This window comes from Pagrus pagrus (assembly GCF_965226575.1).
Source record: "Pagrus pagrus genome assembly, chromosome: 21".
Classification (NCBI taxonomy): domain Eukaryota; kingdom Metazoa; phylum Chordata; class Actinopteri; order Spariformes; family Sparidae; genus Pagrus; species Pagrus pagrus.
The window spans coordinates 6350867-6361091 of NC_140208.1; the positions used below are offsets into that span (position 1 = coordinate 6350867).

The following is a 10225-nucleotide window of genomic DNA, read 5'->3' on the forward strand; positions in this document are numbered from 1 at the left end:
GCTAAGTGCAGTGCGAAAATCACTTTTGTTGACTTTCAGAAACCTCAAAATGTCAACACAAAGGATACGAGAGGGCCTCTGCTGCTCTGAAACAGCTGATCGAACAGATCAGAAAAGTCAAATGGAAGAAAACAAGGACAGCAAGACGCAGTTATACACATGGATGAGCTGCGATCCAAGAATTTAAAATGTCAGCTTAAATGGGAAGAATCCTCGGGTCCCTTATTGCAACATTTGGACTCAGTTTGACTCCATCTGTATTGATAAATGAGGCCTGTGTTGTTTTGATTTTGTTTACACTAAGTCCTAAATGTTGTGTTTAACGACCACATGTGGCTGGCATTTAATACTGTGAGCCTTTGTGCCCCTGACACGTGGCTGAGATGAACTGCGCTGGGTTATTTGTAACCAACTCGGATGCGAGTGTAGGAGTGTATGTTCAAGTTGGGCTGTGGGTACTGATGTATGTGTGGTTTATATGTTAGTTTCAAAATATGTCAATACAAAATAATATAAAAAAAATAATAATTACCACTTTATTACATCGTCAAAACCACTTTATAAGAGCCACAAACCGCAACACACTCCTCTGGTTTCACATGTTGAACCAGGCTGTGGGGATTTCCTCTCATTCAGCCACAAGAGCATCAGTGAGGTCCAACACTGGCAGCCGTGAGTGATCCAGATCACCCCAGTGGTGATGGATGTGGTCGGGGGCAGGTTTGTCAGGCTCCTCCACAGCAAACTGGGAAAACCACTGAAATGGGAAAGGGAGTGTTGGCACAAAGTTGTAAGCTCACTTTTGTCTGCTGTATCATTGAAGGGGGGTCAGGCCCAGGCCATGAAACAACAGCCACTGAACACACCTGTCCACATACTTTTGGCCCTTCTGTACATATTATTGAGAATCAATCCCCGATCAGTAACATATATTTTGGGTAATGATCACAGTGAGCACACCAGGTCCAGTCAGTCGTGTTTGTCCACTGTGGCTGAAACTTGAATAAACTTGTGTGCGGTTCACTTCCTCGACATTTTGTGCTATGTGCACACACAGGGTTCTGCTGACGCTGTGATTGGACGGCAGGATAAAGGAGGCGGGTCATCAGTTACACCATCTGCACTGTGATTGGATCAGACGTGATAGTGGGAAGTGCCCGTACGCCGGTGTCTCCCTGGTTGCGCAAGACGCCATTTTGGAGTGACAGTGAAAGATAACGGAACGATCGAGAAGCTGTCTTTTCTAGAGGTAATAACCCGCACAAACGCGCCGTTTCTCGTCCTAAAATGTGATAATGTGTGAAGTGACTGCCGCTCTGCACGAACTGCCCGCTTTCCGTGGCGTTTGACATGACGTCACGGTGTTCTCTCTTTACTGTGACGCGGCATTTTGCTAACGGCAGCACCGTTAGCTGGCTCCCGACAGCAGTTCATATAACGGACACATCAAAGAGCTGTCACTGTGGGTTTTACCAAATACCGGACTGAAATCTCGCCGATGTTTTATAGAGCATGTCAGGGTTTGATAGTGAATGACGTGTCGCCGTGTATTAATAACAGCGGAGCTCTTTTCATCGTTAAAATCGCGAAATTGTCTGCCGCTATCAGCGAGGAGCTACAAGCTAGCAAGCTAACTAGCTGAAGCATCCGCCCTTAGTAGCTAAAGCTAGCAGTAATCGGCTTCGAGCAGTAGTAACCAGCTAACGGCACCCAACTTCGGCTATTTACCTATCTGTAATAATCAACGAGTCCACACGTACCGGACACTTTTACTTTACATTACACCTTCACGGACACGAAGTTCCACATTTGTTGGATAATCGGCCTCTTGTTGAGGTCGAGGTGTTGTTGGCTAGGGAGCTAGCGTCTTGTGACGGCTCAGTCATAGAGTAATATTATCCCTGCCGCTATTGCATAGGGATGGAGTTTGCCAGCTGGAACAGGCCTTTCTTATCCGGCGATCAGTTAGCTTTTCTGTTTAACAATCCAGCTCACTCAGGATATATGTTTTTTTGGCTCTTAAGGCACGTTAGAGAAATAAGTACATTTTGCGATGTAAACGCAGGGAAACGTATAATAATGGTTGATGTTGTTGACGGCTCGAGCAGACTGGTAATGTAAAGACCATAGACCGTAACCTTTGCGTTTAACCATTAGCTTAAGCAAACATCTCACTTGTGTTCCCACAATCGAGCCTTTTACTCTACCACATATATACTGCTGCCATCAACCTGTTTTGTGTATTCAGTTTCGCAACAATTATACACTGTATGTGCCACCTGAATGGTCACCTTGTCTGAAACACTACTACTACATGTTTTCCTCCTAACCCTGTTTCTCTCTCTACTTTGACAGCTTTGTCACCATGGGGAATGTATTCGCAAGCTTATTCAAGGGCCTTTTTGGCAAAAAAGAGATGAGGATTCTTATGGTCGGGCTTGATGCTGCTGGAAAAACAACCATCCTATATAAACTGAAACTTGGAGAGATAGTCACCACCATTCCCACCATTGGTATGGATATCTACTTATTAATCCATTGTCTTTACTGTGTTGTTACCAATTTTACAACTGAGTAATGTCTGAATGTTATTCAATGTTATTACCTGTTATTCATTAAACAAAAGAAGACAAAGGTCTTTAATCTTAAATAGGGGTCAACCGATTATTGGCGTGTTGGATTATGCGAGCCGATATTCAGCATTTTTCTGATTATCGGTAGCCGATTTTTCTGTCAGATTGACGATATATTAAACATGATGAAACATCCTCTCACACAATGTCCCACACACTACACTATCTGATTGGTAACACATCACAATAAATAGCCTATTAACAAAAAAATTATATGAATCTGCAAATTAACTAGTAACTACTCAACAAGTAAAGGTAGTGGAGAGGTAGTATAAAGTATCAGAAAAGGGAAATACTCAAGTAAAGTACATCAAAATCGCACAACAGGACAGTACTTGGGCAAGTCCTACTTTGTTCATTGACGGCAAGATTTTAATTTTTACTGCAAATTAATATTAGTTCCAAATATTGATTATCAGTCTCCCTGGTTTCTAATAATCTGTATTGGTATTTGCCCTGAAAAAGCCATATTGGTTGACCCCTAATCTTAAATGTTGTCTGAACATCATCAGCTGTACTTCGATTAAGGAGGTGGAGCTGGTCATCTATTGATCACTGGATTAGTGGTTTGATCCCTGTCTCCTCCTATTGAAGTGTCCTTGGGTTGCTCCCCGAGCCACTAGGGATGCGCAAGCCTGTGCATTCCTAATTGCGTAGATAAATGGGAGGGTTTCATCAGGAGGGGTACATGGTGCAAAAGCCTATGTTAAATTGAATATGCAGATCATAGAAATCAGATTTCCATGCTGGGTTAGGCCAGCGAGATGGAAACAGATGTGGTGACCCTTAATGGGGACCAGCTAATAGATGAAGGGGGTGAGAACTTTACCCAAATGAATTGTGATCTAAAGTGGGCAAAATAATGATATAAATGAGGAACTATCTTATCAAAAAATAAATAGATACACAAGCTTAGGAATCTGATCAGAGATTTCATTGTCAGATAATTTGCAGATTATTTTCTTGATTAATGGATTAGCTATATGGTCTATAAAATGTCAGAAAATGGTGAAAAATGACCATCAGTGTTTCCCAAAGTCCAAGATGACATCGTCAAATGTCTTGTATTGTCCACAACCCAAAAATATTAGAGGAGGAAAGACCCCAGTAAATATTCACATTTAAGAAGCTGGAATCAGAGAATTTTGACTTAAACTGATTAATCAATTATCAGAATAGTTGGCGATTAATTTAATAGTTGACCACTAATCGATTAATCATTGCAGCGTTACAGAGATTTGATGTCGGCTTTCAGTACATGACAGTTTCTGTGTCATTGACATACTAAAAAGTATTAAGGTTTGATACCCAGCCCTGGTGTGTACTACTTATCTTAAACACTCTAACTGAACTAGAGGTTTAAATTAATCCAATTTCAATTAAAATAATTGAATTGATTTAATTTGCAGTGATGGATTGTTGGATATTGTCGGAATTCAAAACTTGAATTGTGTAATTTATTGATGTGTACTTGTGTCTCTCCTCTGTCTAGGTTTTAATGTTGAAACTGTAGAATACAAGAACATCAGCTTCACAGTGTGGGATGTGGGCGGTCAGGACAAAATCAGGCCGCTGTGGCGCCACTACTTCCAGAACACTCAAGGTGAGGAGGACTTTATCTGAGCTGGCAGGGGTGTCAGTGAACATTACTGCCTATAGGTGGCCTCATTGGTGCATAAAAGATGATCTTTAACTAGTCAAGCAGTGACTCATACGCTATTGTTCAATCCTCAAAGGGCTTATTGTGTCACTCCTCTACTATTTTCTGAAATTGAATTCATCAGAATATGTGAAAGCACTGTGGGCTGATACCACCTAGCATGTCCTGATGATGCAGCCTGCAGGTGAATTCTTAATTGAACTGGTGTTTTGTTACAGCTACTGTCCACAATCCTTTTGTGATTCCAGCAGCTCCACCCAGACCCCTTTAGTCCTGTGTTAGCTCCTCTTGTTTCTCTTGCATGCACCAGACAAAGATCGAGCTGCAGCAAACATCATCATCCACATACCGAGCATCCAAGTGTGAAATTGAACGTGTGAATCATTTTGGTAAAAACAGTTTGTTACCGTGGCATCAATCAAAAAGGCCCATGAGTGTTCCCAAAACAGCACGTCTTACTAATATATTGGTGTTTTCGTGGTTCAGCACACATACGCAGACTCACTGACTTGCTGTCTGTAAAATACCACTATCCTCTACCTTCAGGTTTTCCAGGCCCGGGGATTTGGGACCAACTAAGGGGTTCAAAAGTAAATCCGAGGCATTACAATGTGATTTAAAGGGATAATAAAAGATAAAGGTTATTTTTTTCTGACCTCTTTCTAAGTTTTCTTGTGAAATACAGCATACTTTCAACACTTCAGACCTTTAAAAAAATCATTCAAATATTTTGAATCTAAAGCCATTATGACCGAGTAGTGAGTAAACCTACTGCTAATAAGTAACTACTATGAGAAAGACAGTGCCTAAACACCTCCTTTTAATAAAAATGTTGAAAGCATGTAATAACAGGATACCTTCAAATGTTGGATTCACCAAACATAAACAAAACTCTGACACTCACAGAAAACAGGTGTTCTTATTTATTGTGGGCATAAAATTCATTCATTCATTCAACCTCTAAAAATCATTGAGAGCAAGCGCTAATTTTCAATGACGTCGAGAGCACAAATGAAAAACAGAATAGATGCAAAAATGTGATGAACAACGAACATAATCACAGACTGAATAAACAGAATGGGTACATTAAAATGATAACAGATGAGAAGCAATTTGAAAATGAGCACGTTTCAGCTAGAAGCCGCCATCAGCGTGATAGCAAGCAGAACACATGACAACTAATAGGTGAGGTTCAAGCAATTAACAATGATGGGATCCATCTGTGAATGAACCACAGAGAGAAGGCCTCCCTGTCTGTAGGAGGTGATGCATCAATCCATAAATACTCTATTTCATTAAAGGGCTTAAACCACCCAATCATTAGAGAATTCTCTGCAATACGACTCGTGGAAAGTGAGGACAAAAAGCATTTAAAAGGGGGGAAAAGAGAGATAAATGACTATAAACGCAAGTCTATTGAATTGGACAAGTGCATGCTGCTATTTTTTCAGTGGATTCACCAAACAGTAGTTGACCCCAATTTTAAGAGGTGATCTTGTCCCTGAAAGGCTAAAATTGAACTTTAAAGACGAGTGCAGAATAAATTAGATGCTTTTTTATTCTCTGGGAGTGGTTCACACTTAAGGGAGTTATAACCATACATATAACACTGTTTGGTTAACCCGATGCTGTATGAAAAAAGACAACACTGTGGTATTAAATGTCATGCTCGCAGTGAGCATCGATAGCTTAGTTTCAGTAATATCTGCTCACATCAAAGGGTCTAATATAACAGACGAGTCAGTGGTGCAGCATACAAATATCAGAGCAGCGACCAGAGCAAGTGCGAGCTCGTTACAGGCTCTATATGACAACTTGGTCCATCGTCACAAATATACAGAAATCCCCCGTTTGCATGTCCAGTAAGCTACAGTGATGATGAAACATTTACCAAACATGCTAGCTCATAAATCAGGAAGTGAATAAACACTCGATGGATTTTTCTTCAGCCATGAGGAATTCAAATCTGCTGTCCTCTTCTGTTTCCTCACGTTTTATGGCTCTGTTGTCAAATATTAACACAGAATCACACGAGGTAAAAGCTGCGTCGCTCTGTTTCAGTTCCACTGCCAGTCACTAATGTCAGAGCAGGTTTCTTCATAGACTGAACTCGCTCTGTGACGCCAGAGAAACATGCAAGTTAAAAAACATGAATATTTCCTTGTGGTTCGATGGGATACGTTTTAGAACAAAATGTCCTCTTTCTCAAAACGCTGCATTTACATCATTTAGAAGAGGATGACAGCACTAAGTAATACATTCAACTGCATTTTAAATTAGTCGGATGCCAAGATTAAAGTGTTTTCAGCTTTCAGTTTGATGTTCACACTCAGCACACCTGCAGAAGTGACACATTTTGAGTTTATTTTTAAATTGGACGTTTTCTACACTTGACAGCAGTAGGCAGCTTAATAGCTGAACTGTGTACTTGACTTTCAGCTCTTCACATTAAAATATCCAGGATCAATTCCATTAAAACTTTATTTTAGACTCACAAGAGAGAGTCCACAGCCATGAAAGCAAAGAAAAATAAAACCACAACAATGCATCATTCAGTGTAGAAAACGGCTCATGTGTAGGCCTTGAGCAGTGTTTTCTGAGCCCGGATGAGTACCGAGAGCAGCTCTTCTTCAGGCTGGCTAAAGCCTCTCTGAGATTTTTAATCTCTGAATTATGATTTCTAATCTTAAAATTTAGATTTTTTTAACTCATTTTTACAATGTAATCTCATAATTTCTGTTTTTGATCTTTAAATCTCACAATCTTGACTCACTATTTCATGATTTCGACTTTCTATCTCACAATTATGACTTTCAGGTCATAATTTCCACTTTATACAATATTTTTTTTAAAATCAGTCCACATTTTTTTCATCAGGATGTTTTTATGTAAATGTTTTTCTCTGATTTGTAGAAATGGGCTTCCACAGTGAACACAAACTGCACACTGGCGTTTTCCATATATAATCCTCAAAATTTAAATATTTAGATAACAACCATGTTAGAGTTCAGGGCTGCATCATCCATTACACGGTATAAATATTAGGCTTTTGTCAGGTCAAACAGAATTAGTAAGCAGCAGGAACAATTTGCTCCAAATTAATAATTAATCAAACTGATTCACAGCTTTTGATCTGAGAGAGGAGGAAACGCTTTGAAGCCACAAGAAATATACATGTACCAAACTTATGTGAGGTATTATATCGGTGCTAACAGCGAGCTGTGTTTCTGTCTGCAGGGCTCATCTTCGTGGTGGACAGCAACGACAGGGAGAGAGTGAACGAGGCGAGGGAGGAGTTGGCCAGAATGCTTGCTGAGGACGAACTCAGAGACGCCGTGCTGCTTGTTTTTGCAAATAAACAGGTGAGGCCACACTTCAGATGAATCATAAAACTGAGACTTGTGAGGATCCATTTTGTCTTAAATTGACACGATACTCCTTTGATATGATTATGTCTAGATACAGAGGTATCTGACTTTGTAATAGGGTTGCAGCGGTATACCATGGTATAAAAAATTTGCAGTTATCATACGTTGTAGATCTACTTATCTACGGTATTGAATGCTACTGTATTGGTAGTAACAATTACATAAACATTAGAGTTGAATACGTCCATCTTGCATTTGTTTAGAATGCAATACTATGTTTTTTTATTATAATAATAATTGTGTAATATCGTGAAACAGTGATATTTTCTGAGATGGTTAACGTACAGTGAATTCTCATACAGTTGCAACACTCGTTTGTAACATGTCAAACATCAAACCTGCATCCTGACGGACGTTTTTCTTCTCCTCCAGGATCTCCCCAACGCTATGAACGCTGCTGAGATCACAGACAAGTTGGGCCTGCACGCCCTCCGCCAGCGCAGCTGGTACATCCAGGCCACCTGCGCCACCAGCGGGGACGGCTTGTACGAGGGCCTGGACTGGCTCTCCAACCAGCTGAAGAACCAGAAATGATCCATTCCACCAGTTTTGTTTTTTGTTTGTTGTTTATTTTTTCTGTTTCAACACAGCGGCAGCACCGGACCCAGGCCCCTTCGCTCCCATCTAACCCGACCTCCAGCCCCAGCTCTTTCTTTCAAGAACTTCCTTCATTCCCTCCCTCCTGCTTTCTCCCCCTCGTCAGTACTCTTGGGGCTCTAGCCTGTGCTGCTTGTGTGTGCGTGTGCGTGTGGGCGTGCATGTGTGTGTGTGTACCTTGTGTGTTCAGCGAGTGTGTGTGGGTGTGAAGGCGTCTCTGTGTATGTTGGCTGGGATTGGGAGTAACCCTGGCGTGCCTTTTACACACCTCCTGTGGAATCAGCAGTCTGGTTTTCAAGCCCCTCTCTCCATCCACCAAACTCAGCCTCCGCCCCACTCAGCCTACCCCCACTCCAAGTCTTGCACGGCCCCCTTCTCCCCCACCCTTACTCTCCAGAGGAAGCATGGTTTTCATACGGCAAAGAAAGAGCAAGGGTGCAAGCTCTCCTCCCCCCTCCCTGTAGTATATATCTATGTTAACTAGAAATGTCCACCTGATGTAGACTGAATGCTAAATGTTCATTTTAACCTCATTTTGATTTTGAAACCTCAAACCCACCAGTAAGAGATTCAGTAAATTGCATCTTAACCTGTATCAGGTCGAAGCAAATCAAAAACAGAAAAAGGACAAAAAAAAAAAAAAAAAAAAAAGCCCATCCTCGATCATTCTGGTGTCATTTGAAAATCATGCTGTTTGTTTTATTATTATTATATTGGAATATAACATATTATTCTTAGCAATGGTTCTCCAATGAACACTACCTTTCTCCCCCCACTAAGAGAGACCGTGAAGCACAAGGCAAGCCAACAATCTAAAAAAATTAAAATTAGAATCTGCGATGATTATGCAATTCTCGTCTGTTCAGATTTGTTTGGTAGCTGGCGTTTAATTCCCTCGGTTCAATTGACTGATCATCTACTACCTGTAGGTCAAAAACAAGGTGTTGGGCATTTCACAAACTGAGACAGGTGTCCTGATACATTCACAAGCTTCACATGTTATTCCTTTAAGAGATGTTACATGTGTTTTTTTTTTTTTTTCTGTAACTAGTTTTAGCATTTCTATTTGTACTATGACTGCTGAACCAAATGCATTTGAGCAGTATGACAAATCCTGTATATGAAAGTAGTGTTTCCTCGAGGGCCTGAACTGATTTTGACTGAAGAGGTTTTTTCTCACAAAACGGTTGGCAGTTTTATTTTGAAAATATGAAGGCATCCAGCTGTCTAATTTTCCTGGTTGGGATGAAGGATTGGCACCAAATATGAAGGCTTTTAACTGTGAACAGCCCAGACATGGTGAAACACAGTTTTCATGTCTGGTTGTTGACGGGCTACTGCACATTAGAGCACTGCTTACTTCATGACTGAACAGACCAACACAAAGCACTCGGTCGGTAGCTCGTCCGTGAGCTGGAAGGACTTGGCGGTAGACCTGTTAATGGGGAAGTGGTGTGCAGTTAACTGGTCGTGAGATTCAGCAGGCGTTCTCAGTGTTGAACCACGGGGGGTTAAGCTGGCACTTCTGTCAAGAATGATTGTAAATCTGTAAGTTCCCCTGTAAACTGTTTCCGTGGGGATTTCCTGAACACATTAATAAACATGATTTGATCCAACAGTTAGTGGTTCTGTGTCGGACTTTTCTTGATCTTTGAGTGTGTTTTTAATTCTGCATGTTAAGGTCACATTTTCAGTCATGCAAGTCCTTTGGTTAACTTATAAAGGAAGTGGTGCAGACCAATGACGACATTGTGGCGACTTGCTGAAGGGCTTTTAGTCATAATTAAGTGTCTCTGTATTAAGAGATCTGGCAGATGTGTGAAAACATGACAGTTCATGTTCTCGTTCTGCCAGAGCTTCATTCCTAAAAAAACAAGCAGCTGTCAGAGAATAAAAACATTTCCTCC

The 10225-nt window shown here is 40.9% G+C and overlaps 1 protein-coding gene across 2 annotated transcripts; it reads left to right on the forward strand.

Moving 5' to 3' along the window:
* Positions 1-1152: 1152 nt before the first annotated feature.
* On the forward strand, positions 1153-9936 carry arf2b (ARF GTPase 2b). Of its 2 annotated transcripts, none has more exons than XM_084341920.1 (5): positions 1153-1249; positions 2356-2513; positions 4126-4236; positions 7531-7655; positions 8094-9936. In XM_084341920.1, exons 2-5 carry the CDS (start codon positions 2366-2368, stop codon positions 8253-8255), a joined length of 546 nt encoding a protein of 181 aa, XP_084198046.1. In that variant the 5' UTR covers positions 1153-1249; positions 2356-2365; the 3' UTR covers positions 8256-9936. The 2 variants fall into 2 exon arrangements, with proteins under 2 accessions (XP_084198046.1, XP_084198047.1); XM_084341921.1 differs by lacking the exon at positions 1153-1249 and adding an exon at positions 1375-1462.
* Positions 9937-10225: the final 289 nt, after the last annotated feature.